Source organism: Ammospiza nelsoni, chromosome 20, assembly GCF_027579445.1.
Source record: "Ammospiza nelsoni isolate bAmmNel1 chromosome 20, bAmmNel1.pri, whole genome shotgun sequence".
Taxonomy (NCBI): Eukaryota; Metazoa; Chordata; class Aves; order Passeriformes; family Passerellidae; genus Ammospiza; species Ammospiza nelsoni.
Window position 1 is genome coordinate 8,574,716 of NC_080652.1, and position 15,989 is coordinate 8,590,704.

Consider the following 15,989-nt stretch of genomic DNA (forward strand, 5'->3'; position numbering starts at 1 on the left):
ATTTGCAAGGCCACCCTTTGAAACTTTTTTTCTGGTTCCATTCCTCTCTCAGCAATGTCTGTCCCATTCCAGGACATTTCTAAGTCAGCATTTCTCATCTCAAAGTCTGCATACAGATGCGAGCTTTCTGTCAGGCTTTGAGAATTCTCTACAAATCCATTTCCCCCAAATGAGGGTGTGGAGTGTCCCAGGAGCAGATCAGTCCTTGTGGCAGTGCTGCAGGACAGAGCAGAGCCAGTGCCACCAGCTCAGTGTGACAGACAGGCCACACACACTGCCCCAACCTTTCAGAATTTCAAAATTTAATTACACCTCCAAATCCATAAAAATTGCTTTTTTAAATAAACCACTTGTTACTGATTTTGATTCCCAGAGAGCAGTTGGATGCAGGGTGCTTTGTTGGGAGGAAGGACAGAGTGAGGGTCTCATGAGGAGAAAAGGGAAAAACGAGGGGTCAGGACAGCACAACCCCCAGCTTTGCCCCCTCTGTGACAGCACAAACACACTCTGACACCCTTCTTCTCTTTTGGTCAATCAAACATTCCCCAAGCACCGTGCTCAGCTCCAGCAGGTCCTTCCCAAAGCTGTGACAGGGCTGGGGACAACCCTCAGCCCCCTGCTCACCTCCACCTTCTGCCTGACGTCCTCCCGGTTGGCAAGGAGGTGGTTCAGGGTGTTCTGGGCATATTCCATGTGGCTGCAGTACTTGCCATAAATCAGCAGCCTGGAGGGGAGGAAAATCACAGGTTTAACTGGAAATGCTGGCAGTTATAAGCTGTTATAAAAGATATATAAATGTGTGTACAGCAAAAGGTGAGGCAAACAGCTATTCCCCCTTTTCCCTGCTTAGCAAAGGATAAACACTCTTTTATTGTGTGGCTTTTTGACATTTAGATTTTCAATGTTTGAACATTTGGAAGCTTCCAGACCCTATGGAGGTGATGCAGCTCATGATGAACAGAAGGGGCTGGGTGGCCAGAGCAGAGGAGCCTGGGTTTGGAGAGGTAGATGAGATAGGGGGATGAAATTCTTTCTTGTGAAAGTGCTGAGGAGCTGTCAGAAGTTCCTCAGAGAGTTCCTGGAATTATCCAAAGCCAGGCTGGATGGGGCTTGGAGCAACCTGGGATGGTGGAAGGTGTCCCTGCCCATGGCAGGGGGTGGAATAAGATGAATTTTAAGGTCCCTTCCAACCCAAAACCATTCAGTGATTCTATGATGGTTCCATGTCACATTTTAGAATCACATCTTCTTGAGAGAGCCACAGGGACCTAGAGATCAAGAGTCTGGGTAAGTGGGAAAAGAATGTTGTCACAGCCCTGGGAAAATCAGAGGAGCTCTGCATGGACACCCTGGGCTATAAATTTAAACCCTGACAAAATAGAGCAGTTTTGTCATGGATTCCCCCCTTTCCCTCATTAATCCTGCCTGACAGGGTTGGGTTTTCTCCCCCTTTCTGGCTGTTAACTGTGCTGCTGCTGCTAAGACACATCTTCCATCACAACCTGCACCTCATCCATTATCTGGGGGCCTCATCTCTCCATGGAGATGACCTGGGAACCACTGACCCAGGTGCTCCATAAACATGGGACATTCACACCCTGCAGGGAAGAGAATAAGAGATTTATGGAGCCACAGCCACTAAAGATTATTCTTCCATCTTTTCCCCCTGACAATTTCTGCACAGGCACAATAATATCCACCTTGCCAGCACGGGGAGAGCTTCAAAAAGGCTTCAGGAGCATAAATTCAAACCTGTGGCTTCCACAGGAAGAGATTTACAAACTATTTCCTTAAAAAAGGCCCCTGCAAAGCCAAGGAGCGATGCATCATCTTGCCAGAATGTCTCGAAGGGTGTGGAGGAGTTATTTGTCATGGACTGATCTGATGGAGAAAGGTCTCATATTCAGGGACCAAGAAGGGACTCTGGAGGTCCATGTTCCCTTCTTGGTGGGGCAAAACTGTCTCCCCAGTGAGTTCATCTTTTCCTCCTCCTGCACTGAAATTTTCTTGCTGTAAAATGTGTTATTCCTGACTTTCCTGATGGAGGAAAGGACTCTGCCTGCTGACATCAGCTTGCTCCAAACTCCTCATCCCCAACAATCTGATTTTAGGGATTTCTCCAAGGCAAACCCCTCCTCGAGCAGCAGTTTCCCACAGCACTGATGTCCCCTAAAATCCCCATGAACTGAGGAGAGCTTCAGATCCACCATCACCACCTAACAGCTGCTTTTTCTCCTCCCCTCACATCTCTCCAAGGCTTTCAGGTTCTCCCTTAGGAAGGGGGTCAGCTGCTTCACCCATCTGCAAGGAACTCACCAGCTCCAAGCATTCTCCCAGCTCCCACCAGCATGTTAACAGAGGAAAACATTGATTTAATAGCTCAAAACCCAGCCCTGTGCTCCTGTCTGGGCAGCAGTGTCACCTCCAGAACCCCTCCTGTGCCCACAGCCCTGCCCCAGGGATGGCACTGCATGCAGGGGGCTGAGCCAGGAATCAGGAGATCAAAATCACCTGAGTGACTTTTATGAGTGTTTTGAAATTATTTGCATTCCTCTTTGGAATATTTTTGTAATTTAAGCCAGAAATAAAAAAGCCCTTTATAAGGAGAGGCCCCCAGAATGATGGAAGATGTGACCTCACGGTGTGTTATTAATGCAGATGGTATTTCTGGAGTTATTGACTTCTGAATGGCATTTCTGTGTCTAGACACTGGTTTAATCACAGTGAAATAACAGCCTGGCACCGTTCCACAATGAATCACCCTTTGATTAGTATTAAGGATATTAAAGGCTTTTATCAACCTTATCTCTGTGTGCTGGGGTGCTCCTGCTTGCAGCTGCCAAAAGCCAGGATTGATTCTGTTTGTGAAAGAAACTTTTACATTTATTCATCGTGCAGAAGGTGCAAGATGAGCTCTGTGCCAAATATGAGATTCTTTGAGGGTGAGGAATCACTTTGATCAGAGCAGGGCTGATCTCCCCTGCACAGGAGTCACCCCACCACATCACAGCCCTTGCAGAGACCACACAAAACCCCTGGAGGTTTTGCTCCATTCCAGCTCATCTTTGTCCCCACAATCACATTGGGTATTCACTCTCCTACAGGATGCTGAGCTGAAGGAAAATCCAGGGGTTTGCAGGAGCAGGGATCCAAGGGATCCTGGTGGTCACAGGGGAGGTGTCCCAGTCTCTGCCCCGGGTGACCTGAAGTTGTGGCTGGGTTTTGCTGCTTAATGTCAGCTCTCAGTGATGTTTCAGCTGCCTGAGAGCAGTTTGCTATGGAATATGCAAACCTGGGCTGCTGTGAAAGGCATCTCTGGAATCACAGAATTATTAAGGTGGAAAAAGACCTCTGAGTCCAACCATTAACTCAGCACTGCCACTAAACCACGACTCTAAGCACACAGACACACAATTTTTGGACACTCCCAGGGATTCTGACCCCATCACCACCCTGGGCTTGACAATCCTCACAGTGAAGAAATTTTCATTAATATCCATTTAAAACCTCCCCTGGTGGAACTTGAGGCCATTTCTTTTTGTCCTGTTGTTACCTGGAAGAAAACACAGATCCCCACCTGGCTCCAACCTCCTTTCAGGCAGTCGTAGAGAGTGAGAAGGCAGAGAACAACAAAAACTGTGTTTAAATCTCCCAAAATAACCCAAATCTGTTCAAACTGGAGCTGCCTGAAGCCTGGCATTCCTTTACCTCTCTTTGAACTCCAGGAACACTTTTGCCAGGCTGCTTCCTCCAGACATCATCGAGACATCGATGGCTCTCAGGAAACTGAAGTGCACTTTAATGAGGTCCTAAAACCAAGCAACAGCCAACACTTTACACACATTCAAAGCAGGTGGGCAAACAGAGCCCAGAGAAATGCACATTCCTGCCTCCACCGGGCAGGGGTTTCGCTCTTTCAGGTGTTTGTAAAGAAAAGTTGTTCTGGTGAGGGGCCTGGAGGACAGGGTGTAATTCCAGCAGGGAGAGATGCCCCAGGAGGGCAGGGAGGAGGATTTGGGATGGAAGAAATGGAGGAGATGAGGTTTGAGAAATGCCCCAAGGAGGAGAGGGAGGAGGATTTGGGATGGAAGGAGTGGAGAAGATGAGGTTTTGACCTAGACCCTATGCAAACCACAGTAGAAATAAATCCCTTCATCACCCTGTGCCCAAACCAGCTAAAATCCAGAGTCCTAGCCCTGAAACACACACTAGATTGAATTGTTTTATTTCCTAGAGTTCAAATATTCCCCACCTCTAAAATTGAGTGTTAAAGATTGTCTCCCAAAGCAGTTTAAGCTCCACACCACACGAAAGGCTGGAGCTCTCCAAGTGAATGCACAAATCTAACAGGAAATCAGAAAACCTCCTCCTAAGCAGGGAGAGGGCTGAGCTGCTGTGAAAAGAACAAAGATCTGAGGCACAATGCCCACGGTGTTACCTCCAAATTGATAAAAATAGCTTCCATGTCTTGGGGAGTCAGTACCAGCCTCAGGGGGTTCATGTAGTTCTGCAAGAGAGAAATGGAAAAGGGGTTGAGGTGCTGGAGAGCAGGGAATGAGGCTGTGTGAGGGATTTATTTTTATTTTATTTATTTATTTATTTGGTTTTATTTATTTATTTTAATTTCTGCTTCACCAGCTGAGCTCACCTGGGCAGGTTTTGATGAGTTTAACCATTTGCAAAGGTAGAGGATGAGCAGGGATGGGAGTGGGATGCAGGAATTCCATGAGTGCACCATCCCTGAGCTCCCACAGCACCTCCAGGGGTAGGAAAGTGCCAGACCCCCACCCATAGGTGCCCACAGCCCCTTCCCCTGCTAAAGCTGCAGCAGGGGAGGGTGAAATGACCTCTGCAGCCCTTGGCTGCACTGAAGCATCTCCACAGCCCTTTATCTCCCTGGAATTCTGCCCTTGAGAAGGCAGCAATGATGTGATTACATGGGCAATGCCTTTCTGAACAAATACATATTAATAACAACATCTACTGTTCTGTTGTGACTTGGAGCTGCAAAAAACCCCAAACACAACAGCCCAGGAGGGGAAATTCCACCCATGACACCACCAGGACCTGCAAAGCTTTAATTTATATGAAAGCAATAATTTAACTCTTCATTCTCCTGAACCAGACAGCTGTGGCTGTTTCCAAGGAAGAAGGATTCCTTGGAAACATAAATGACAAATATATTGGGGCATTTTCCTGGAAAATGGGAAATGTCCTTCCATTTTTCTCCAGTTTTGCTCACAGCTTCTTTGGGGGAACTTTCAGCAGACAGACAGAGGGAAAGAATGGCAAAAGGGGAGGAAACAAAAGCATCAGGGTGATTAGAAATGGCAGCTTGATTTTCATTATTGTTCTTCCTTCCTGCTGCTTTCCTGGGAGCAGGAACCACCTCCAGGCTCCATCCATTGCTGAGGTGTTCCCTTCCATTTGTTTTTAAAAGAAAAGGAGCCACAATAATTCATCAAAACCAATTAAACCCCCACGAATTTAGGCAGCAGAACGTTCCTTTTAATCCAATTAGCTTCAATGGCAAGCCAGCACAGCCTCAGCACTCGGAATAAAGGAATTATTCCGTGGCAATCAGAGTGATAAGAGATATCTGCAAACACAGCTCTTATCAGCAAACCCGGCCTGGCTGAGCCAGGAGTGGGGGATTCTCACCCCAGGATGGGGGGACACAGCAGGAATGTTTTCAGCCTGGTTCTAATCTGAAGCAATCACAATAAAAGATGCTGGTTTTGCCTCCTGCACATTTCTGCTTGTTAAGATTTTGTGGATTCCCCTCCTCTCCCATTTTCCTCTATCCTGCCCCTCGCATCTCCCAGCCTTGGGAGCAAGAACCAACCCAGCAAAATTGATGTGGGATCCAGGGCTGCAGGGATCAGCTCTCACCTTTTCTATGTCTTCAAGGGTTTTGTAGTATTTGGCCTCAGTTTCTTGGATTTCTAGCAAACAGCAATTCCTTTTGTCATCTTCTGTCATTCCCATTTTCTAGGGGAAGGAAAAATAATTCATGGTCAGATGGTCCTAAGGGTGGCAACCTGATGGGGCTCCAGTTACAGCAACCAAGCACAAGTTTGGCAAATCAGGAGAGAACCACTACTGGTTTATGCTAAAGGGAACTATTTTTATCCAAAAAATACAAGGAGGAACCCTGGCTGTGTTATTAAATATGTTTCAACATGGAAAAACTGCATTTTTTGCATTTATTACAGCCACACCACCAAAGGCTATCAGCTGAAGAAGAATAATAAGAGATAAAAGCTGATTTTTTTTCCCTTTTTAATTTTTTTTTTTTTTATTGCTTAAGATGAAACTCACAACAGATCCTAAGTGGGTCACAAATAATACATCAGACTCATACAAATCCCTGGCCAGGGTTGCCAATTCTCCTGATTTTAGGTCAAATCTGATAAAATGTGCTTTTCCCAAAGCCCCAGCTCTGTAAAGCTGGGCCCACGTGTTGGGAGCTGCTGCACTTGGCAGGGCAGAACGTGAATTTGGGAGGGAGTTCAGTTCTGGGATTTTATGGATCATGCACAGGAACAGAGCCCCTCTGTCCTCCCCCTCAGGACTCACAGCTGCATGAAACCCCAGATTTTAATCAATTCATCTTACCTGCATGTATCTAATCTGAAGCATGCAGAAATACAAGAAGCCATTAGCATCACACACTTGCTGTTGCAACAAATGTTACCCAAAACTGTTCAATTTTTGGGGCAGATTAATTAAAAATAGGCTATTTTCTTCATGGAAGGGAATGGGAATCACAGCTCCCAACTGCCCAGCAGAAAGCATAAAATAATGTGGAGGGGACAGTGAAAAATTGCCAATTCCACTGACCTTTATCCTTTATTACCTGGCTGCTGGAGCTTTCCCCAATATTTCCCATTTATGCAAGAATTTAGAAATTCCTACCAAAACCTTCCCCTGGAGCACTTCTTGGGCCAAGTAACTTTTGCAACTGGTGGCAAAAACCACTGGAGCTGTGCTGCCTTCAGATCCAAGCACTTTGGCAGCATCAGGGCAATATTTTGGGCCAACTCATTGATCCAGAGGGGTTTTGGTGCACAGGGAGCTCCTGCACACCATGGAATGAGGAGTTTGTGATCTTTGAGGAACCAGAGCACATCCACGGATGCAGCCCTGCATTCCCAGGCTCCAGCCCCGCCAGGGATTGAATTGATCACTGAATTTGTCCATTGATCCTGCTTTGTTCCAGGGAGGGGTGAACAAGGGGAGAATAATTAGTGGCTGAACAAAGCCCGGGGGAGGCAGATATTGGAGGGAGGGGAGGAAATTTGGAAGGTCACGGGTAAGGAGGTGGCTGTGGGCACCTTGGGGAGGTGCAAGGGCCACCAACACCTCCTTGGCTCATCCATGGAGTGTGATATTTGCAACAGAGCCCTTGGAGACATCCATGATGCTGTCCATGCCTCACACTCAGGCTTGTTAGAGGTGACAAACGGGGTGTCCCCAATGCCACACTGGTCCCTGCTGCCCCAGAAAGCTCCACTGTAAACATTTTCCTGCTCCAGGGAGGAGCAGCAGGCCCAGAGAGCTGCTGGATCCCTGACACACAGATCTGTCACCCTGCACTAAAAATACCAGTGGCACCTCTGGCTGACGGAGCAGGCTGGAGTGACACAGCCTCAGCAGCAAAATCCTATTTTTAGCTTTTCTTTTAGGGCTTATTAGGTCTCCCTTTCCCCTCCTTCCTCCCCACCTCCTGCAGATGACAGGCTGGGCTGGGAAACTCCTTGTAGAACCCCTGTGGGCTGGTGCCATCCCAGTTTGGAGGAGCGACTCAGCAATTCCCTTCCCTGCAGCATCGCCTGCCAGTGGCAGGGAGTTATTTCCATCCTGGAGCCCCCTCCCTGCCCCTCCCAGCGAGGTGCAGCTGTGAGAACACAGCTGGGCTGTTACCATGGGCTGCTGCACCTCCACTCTGATGATATCCTCGTAGATATCATCGCCCTCATCCTCGCAGGGCACGCAGTCGTAGATGTCCTCCCCCAGGTCGTGTTCGCTGCAAGGAGAAGGAAAAAGAGTCAATGATAACACCCAGGGGATTTCACTGGCACTTCAGCAGCAACAAGGAGGGAGGAGAAAGCAAGAAAATCCTGTGGGAATTGAGCCCTGCTCTGTTTTTCCCGGATCAGTGCCTGCTGCACATTTCTTTCCGCTGGCTGGAGGCTGGAAAAGGCAGAACGCTGCTGGACACGAGCAGGGATCACAGCCAAGAATGGCTCTGTGCCCCGTGCCAGGCTCTGTGCCCCGTGCCAGGCTCTGTGCCTGTGCCAGGCTCTGTGCCCACCATGCCCACAGCACCACGGGCTGCCAGCTCTGCCCCTGCAGAGCCTTTTGCTCAGCACTAATGGGCCCACTGAGATGGATCTGCTAGCCAAGCACCCAGAGGGACCATCTGAGCCACCAGAGTCTCCAGCTCCAGCTCCACCTGCCCCAAAGGTGCCCACAACCTCCCCTTCAGCTCCTCTTCAGGAGCAGGACAGATCTTGCCTCAGTGATTTTGTATCATGCTCAGAGAATTCACTCTAAGGTTGGATTTTGGTCTGCTTAAGGCACTGTGTTTGCTCTTGATTTGATTTTTCTTTTTCTCCTTTGTGCCAAAAATACCATCTCCATCCCCCAGCCAGGGCTGCAAAGTGCTGTAGGAGCCCAGATTCACTCCAAGCAGGAGCAGATATTATATTAAACACTCAAGCAATGTCTCTGAGCAGTAGGAGAAGCATCCCAGCCCTGATGAGCCAACCCTGGGCTGTGCAGGGCCCACAGCAACGCCAGCACCAGCCCTGAGTATCCCACCCAGGTTTAAACACTCTGCATCCTGTTTCTGAGTGATGCACAAACCCCCACAAAGCCCAGTCCCTGTCCTGATGGGGAAGTGGGTGATTTTTAACCCAGCATTTCCCAGAGGAGCAGGAGGCTCTCCTGACCACCACGAAACAACCTGCTCGGTGGGCAGGGGCCAATAACAACATTTACAGCAGGGAGAAATTAAGCAGCAAAATGTCACATTTTGAGGACCAGCCCCATCACTTTGGAGCTGCCCCTGCATTCCCAGGCTTCAAAGGCATCCCAGGGCTGTAGAGCCCAGTTTGTGCAAAAGGTGATGCTGTTCAGTAATTAATTATCATCTGAGCCTCCACACCCCTCCCAGGGGCTCCTCAGCCTTGGAATACTTTTGAAAATTCAGCCCATATTAAACACCAATTAACAATAATAATTCCAGTGCTTAGATCTACAGGTGCTGGCTGCTAACAGCTCCCACTGAAGTCAATCCCACAGGATCAGGACAGTGTGAAATGCTGGAATATCAAACAGCGCTCGCATATTTTACGAGCTGTGCCTTTCAACAGCGGCATTAATTACACACAAATAAATTTAGGTGTAAAGCTGTGCTCCAAGTGTGACACTCAACATCTCTCTATTACATATCAGGGAGCAGCAGAGCACATCTGCCTGCAAAACCAGGCTCCTTAAATACGGCCCTTTCTATTTATACAAGCAGATTTATTCAATAAAAGTTTGGGGATTTTAAATAAATACACTGGCATGATGTATCAATCCCATTCTTCCCGGGTGATGCATTGCAGCTGCTGCAATAATGCCCACTAATAGCTGGTGATCCATCTTCCCCCTCCCAGGCATCACTGTTATTATCTGCACCAATATTTATATTCTCAGCTCTGCTCCTCTTCCAGAGCCAGTCACTCCCAGCTCCTGATGAATCTCCCTGCCCACACCTCTTGGGTTGCTGGCTGCCTCTCCACACATCACTTCCATGGCTGGAAGGGTTTTGGGAATGTGTGGTTGGGTTAATGGCACGGGCAGGAGCCCAGTTGGGTGTGGAAATGATGCCTTGGGAAGGCTGAGATAGAGCAGAGGCTGGGCAGAGTTAAAGAATAAAGCAGGGATTTATTAAAAGGATCTCCTCAAGGGATGCACCTTGGGCAGCACAAGAGCCCAGCCAGGGCTGCACCCAAGATGAACCAAAATGGGCACAAAATGAACCCAAGATGAACCAAAATGGTCACAAAAATGAACCCAAGATGAACCAAAATGGTCCCAAAAATGAACACAAAATGAACCAAAATGGCCCCAAAATGCATGACTGCTCATGGGGTCTCTCACTTTGATCAGTTCTGCTCCATTTGCATCTTGCAGTTCATTGTCCAATTCCAGATTTACCCCATCAAGTCCCATCTTGCTTGTTTTTCTCTCTCCAGCCCACAGTGTTTGTGCTCTTGGGGCTGAGATTTGGATCATTTGTCCTTGGTCCCAGATGGAGCAGGAATTGTTTTGTCTCCCTGCTCTGTGCACAGAGCTCACCATCCCCTCATATGAAGCTCAGAACTACACACCAAAGCAGTACAGAATAATATAATAACATAATATATCTGAAAAATATAAAAGCTAAACCCTGAGGCATCATTTCCTCTTAAGGCATCAACACAACCAGGGGTGTGCTGCTGAAGTGACTCTCACAGAATCACCAGGGTTGGGAGAACCCTTCAAGAACATCTGGTTCAACCTGAACCCAGCACCAGCACCCCTCAGCCATGTCCCCAAGTGCCAGATGGGTTTTGCTCAAGGGTGGATGCCCCAAGGCCTTTCCCACCAGGAAAGAAACACCTCCCAAAGGACAATCCAGCAGATTTGCCCTCAGAAGTGCCAACAATTTGGACACAAAGGCTGCCCCCACCATTTGGGGCCACATCCTGACAGCTCCATTCCCCTAATGAAGGGGCTGAGCCTCGCTGCTCCACCCCTTCCTGGTGCTCCACAGCACAACAAGCCCTTCTCTACTCCAATTTCTGGTTTTAGGAAAAAAATAGGAACTATTCCCACATCCTGGGGACACCCAGAGAGACACCTCCACTCCAGAGCTCTGGGGGGATGCAGCAGAGCTCCTCAAACCCAACAGCCGTGGCAGTATTACAACATCACCATGGTCCAGCAGTCTGTTATTTATTAAAACACATTCTCAGTGCATCTCTGAGAAACACCAGAGGCTGGCAGCTTTTATGGAGAGCAGTAAAGCATGAGGATCAGCCTCTCCTGGAGCAGCCAAGCTCCTGCAGGGCCCTGTGGATGTTGACATCTCTGCTTTGCACATATTGATCCTCACCTGTCCCCACCTTGTGAAAATACACACCCTCCCTGTGCTTAAAACAGGGATTGGGATGATTTTAGCCAGTGGAAAGCTCAGGACACACCGAATTCAGGCAATAAATTCAGCATCCCAGGCATGTCACTGGCAGAAGGAACAACTTGAGCAAGGAAAGCCAGATCACCTCATTCCTCACAAAGAAAAGCAATTTACTCCTTCAATAAAAGCAGCAGAGTCTGTGAGCTACCCGTGGGTATCAGAGCCTGTGATCTACTGCCTGGATTAGGAGATTCATTGACAGCTCTGGGGTTAGGAAAGGGATTTCAGCCGCCCTTCAGAGGGAACACCAGCACGTGCAATTACTGTTATTAGGATGAATGCAACCAGCTTTGGGCTGGCAGCCTCTTGCCGAGCCAGAAAAGCTGATAATGAATAAAGCTTTTCATATCTGAGGCAATTTCAGGCTAAAACAATGCTTTTGGCTGAGCTCTGCCTCACTCTGCTGTGCACTGACACCCACCCAGGCAGGCAGAGCCGTGCCAAGGAGCAGCTCCCAAAACTGAGGGAATGGTGCCAGGATGCTGCCTTGGAGTAGGGGAAAATGAAGGATAAATCCATAAAATCACAGCTTGTTTGGGGCTGGAAGGGACTATGGGAACAAACAAATTGTGATCAATAAATGTGCCCCATAAATGACATGCAGCAGGTCCTCCACGCTGAAGGAACCCTGCACTCATCCCTGCAGCGACACTGGGGAAGCCCTGAGGGATTTCAGGGCCACTGAAGAGCCTCTCCAGCCATAAAAGCTGCTGTGGGGAGTTGATGAGTTTGTACCAGCCTCAGGAATTCAAGGACAAACCCTCATGACAAACCCACCACAGCAAAACTCCGTCCAAACCACGCTGAGGAAAGAGCCAGAACCACCAGGAACAGCAAAAGAAAGAGCAGCAGGGGACAGAAGGAGCTAAAATAAGACAACCAAGAGACAACCCCAAATTTCCAGTCCTGTGACCAGGGTAAAGAGCCAGAAGATCTCAGAGCCACCACAGGTCCAGGCTGGGAGATTTGCAGGGTCTCTGAGGCAGCTGTGAGGCTCCAGCCCATCCCAATCCCCACTTTCTCATCCTCACTCTGCACTCACAGCTATAAATACACAGTTCCTCCAACCAACCCCCTCATTCTGTCAGAGAGGACAAGCAGAACCCTGAATCTGCAGCACATCTGGCAGGTTTAGGTTTCAGGGTGAGGGAGTGCAAGATGTGCAGCTGGAGGACTCGAGATCTTACAGGGTTTTAATTTCTCAGATTGGACCTGGATGGAGACACAAATCTGGAAATAGCAGAAGCTTTTTCCCATTTATTCTTGGGTCTTACATTCCCCATTCCAAGTGGAATTTCTCAGGCTCTGATCCTAAGAAAAGTGACCAATATGATCCAAGAAATGGCACAAGCAGGACATGTAAAAATCAATAGGAGTGACACACAAGGGACAGACACATTTACAGGCACTCTGGCTCAAGTGCCCTGCACCACAGAGCCATTTATTTGAGGGGCTGTCTTGCCTGCTTTGTCCAACATAAAAATAATGGGAAAAGTGGCAGCTCACTCATCATCTCACCTTGGCTCCTGTGCTCGTAACTTTTTTTAATGCATTTGAGAAATTCTGCTGATCACAGCACTATTTTGGAAAATGTGAGGGGGACAAGAAGTCAAAGAAGCAGGAGAAACTTCAGCAAGAAGCTGAGCCCAGAAGAGGCATCACTTGAGAAACTGTGGCCTAGCAGATCTCCTTCCCCTCTTCTCTAGGATGGAAAGGTTGGGAATACACAATTATCCCAATAAATTTGTCAGGGATAAATTGCTGCAGCTTGAAACAAGAGCAGGGGACATCAACATCAACCTGTGGGACAAAGCTCTCCAAGGGTAGGGTTTGGAGGGGACCTGCTTTGCCTAAAACACTTTTTTGGTCCTTTATGCAACACTACAACTCCTCTCCTCACAAGAAATTCTTTTCAGAAGAGAAAACAAAGGTAAAAGTTATGCAAATTAAATGTTTCACATCAAACCATTCACAGAACTTCTGCCTGATTCTGAATTCTTCAAGCAGCCAACAAAGAACCCAAAACCTGCCCTGTGTCATCTACTTAATTGTGCCAGTGCAGAGGAGAGGGTTCATCATAAAGAAGGCTCTGGGGCTGCAAAGAGGGCCAGGATTAATCACTGCCATAAATTTAATGAGACAAAATAACTGGAGAGAGCTCAAGTGGCAGCGGAGAAAATTTAGGTGAGATGTTAAATATAACTCTGAGGTACCAGGATGGTTTGGAGCAGCTGAAAGAGCCATAAAGGGGGATGGAAAAGCAGTTGGCAGGGCAGCAAGGTGGATAATTGCCTCCTGCCATCAGCTGCCAGCAGCCACAGCCATGTGGGAAGCAGCAGCTCCTCTCCCCAGGGACCTGCAGGAGCATCCTTGGGACAAGGGTCACTGACAATCCCTGATTTGGGGACACAGAGGATGAACCCACTGTGCTGCTATTGTAAAACCCAGCTCATTTCATGGACAAACACCCCCCAAATGGCTGCAGGAGCATCCTTGGGACAAGGGTCACTGACAATCCCTGATCTGGGGGCACAGAGGATGAACCCACACACTGCTGCAGCAAAACCCAGCTCATTTCATGCACAAACTCCCCCCAAATGGCTGCAGGAGCATCCTCAGGACAAGGGTCACTGACAATCCCTGATTTGGGGACACAGAGAATGAACCCACACTGCTGCTGCTGCAAAACACAGCTCATTTCATGCACAAACTCCCCCCAAATGGCTGCTCCAGGGTCTGGCATGGGGCAGGCTGGAATAAATCAGGCAGCAGAGGCCAATTGTCCCTTTCCAGCCCCTCACAGCATCGATCAGCAGCACTTGCAATGCAAGCAGCCCCTGCCATCTGCCCAGGCTGGCTGCAAGCTGCCATCTGGCCCAGGGCACAGCAAACTGAGGGGCCAGAGGGCTGGAAACAGGGAATTTGAGAACTTCCCAACTCCCCTGATAGCCTTTTAGCTTCCCTTCCCCTTCCCATCACCAATTGTTCGGGGGTTTTTTTTAACTAAATAGCTGTTTCCAGGCAATTATGTGCCTTGATCTATCTGGGGCTGGGATTAATCCCTGCACCACCCCAAAGGTGAAAGCACAATGGGGTCAGCAAGGCTTAAAACACCCTTTAAACACACAGAACCCTGTGGATGCCCCATGATTTCATACACAGCTTGTTCCTGCAGCCCCTTTCCAGGCCTGGTTTTTGTCCCACAGCTCCTCCCTGCTGGGACAGCTCTCAGGATAAAGGTTCTCACTCTTTAGAGCATCATGGGGACATCAGGGACAAAGCCTGGTTCCTTCTGCTCCCCAAATTAGCACCTCCATCACAAACATGTTCATATTTTAAAGGCTCTGCAGCACAGGAATTCAAAACCTCAACCCAAGGACACCAAACTACTCCACTCAAGCTGAAATGAAGCATTCTGACATTCTCCTAAAAAAAACCAACTCATTTACCCCTCAAAATATCTTGTTAGAACCAACTCAGAGTTTATCCTGAGCTTTTTCTCCAAAGAGAAAAGGCTGAGGGGTTCTCAGGGAGTTTTTGGGGTTTTTCCAGCTATGAGGGGATTCTGACACTGTTTTGTAGGCCGTGTTTCCATGCACAGCAAGGGCAGGCCTGCATGAGGGAATCTGTACAACCCCTGCTCATTTCAACATGCCTTTCCCCCACTAGTCCTAAATAAGATGTTAAAAAGAGGATTTTGCAGAGAATGGGCAAACAGGGCAAGTTAAATTTGGAGATCTGGGACAGAACAGGGAAATCGGTGGAAATAAACCTCCAAATTATCTGAAGGGCATCACAGCCCCTCTGACCATGGGACAATTTGGGAAGTTTCCATCTGGACACCTTGTGCCCAGCAGACTGGAACAAGGAACCAGTTTGGGAACCCACTTCCAGCACCAAATGACCAAAAAAGCTGGGAACAGATTCCCAGCACCAAATAACCAATAAAACTGGGAACCCACTTCCAGCACCAAATAACCAATAAAGCTGGGAACAGATTCCCAAATAACCAAGGGCAGCACCCCAAACCCACTCAGCTTTCCAGGCCAGCACTGCCATCCCCACCAATACTCCTGTGAGAGTCCCCACACAAATCTCTCTCTAATTAAAAGCACATCTGTGTGTGAGAAAGAGGAATTTTAAACTCCAATATTAAAGGGATTTTGAGAACTTTCAGAGAGGGGGCACAAAAATTGCTATTCTTGAAAAGATCCCTTTCTGAGTTAAAATTTTATTAAACTGCAGCTGCTGGGAGCCAACAGCAAGCAGGGAATTCCAGGGCACTCCATTCCCTCTGCTGGTAATTTATGATTTACTTTTGTAATAACTGAAGCCATAAGGAACTCATTGGATTAAGGAGCCTTATTATTTATGTTGTGGAACAATAATATTTAACTGCATAAAGCCACACATCCAGCCATGCACTCCATCCCTCCATATGAGGCAGACAGAGCCCTGGCTCGATGGGAATGCTGCCATTGAATTCCAATAGTGCCTGCAGTTCAAGGTTGATTTTAAAAGCCTGTTACATCACCACCACAGGCACAAAAACCAGATAAACACACACAGAGACAGCAGCAGCATCACCCCATGTCCCACCAAGGACAAGCAGGATGGGTGCCACGGCAGGACGCAGCTGCCACAGCCCTGGAAATGTCCAAGGCCAGCCTGGGATAGTGAGAAGTGTCCCTGCCCATTGCAAAGGGGTGGAATCAAATGGTTTTCAAGGTCCTTTTTCAACCCAAATATTTTCTGA

At 48.1% G+C, this 15,989-nt stretch overlaps 1 protein-coding gene across 2 annotated transcripts in view; it reads right to left on the reverse strand.

Moving 5' to 3' along the window:
• Positions 1–15,989, reverse strand: part of VAV2 (vav guanine nucleotide exchange factor 2) — a 121,697-nt gene that overhangs the window by 19,652 nt on the left and 86,056 nt on the right. For both annotated transcript variants that reach the window (XM_059486318.1, XM_059486317.1), the window contains exons 5-9: positions 7,927–8,029; positions 5,893–5,991; positions 4,439–4,507; positions 3,709–3,809; positions 625–724 (exon numbers count right to left, since the gene is read on the reverse strand). In XM_059486318.1, coding sequence (XP_059342301.1) covers positions 625–724; positions 3,709–3,809; positions 4,439–4,507; positions 5,893–5,991; positions 7,927–8,029 — 472 coding nt within the window. The remainder of the gene's footprint in view (positions 1–624; positions 725–3,708; positions 3,810–4,438; positions 4,508–5,892; positions 5,992–7,926; positions 8,030–15,989) is intronic.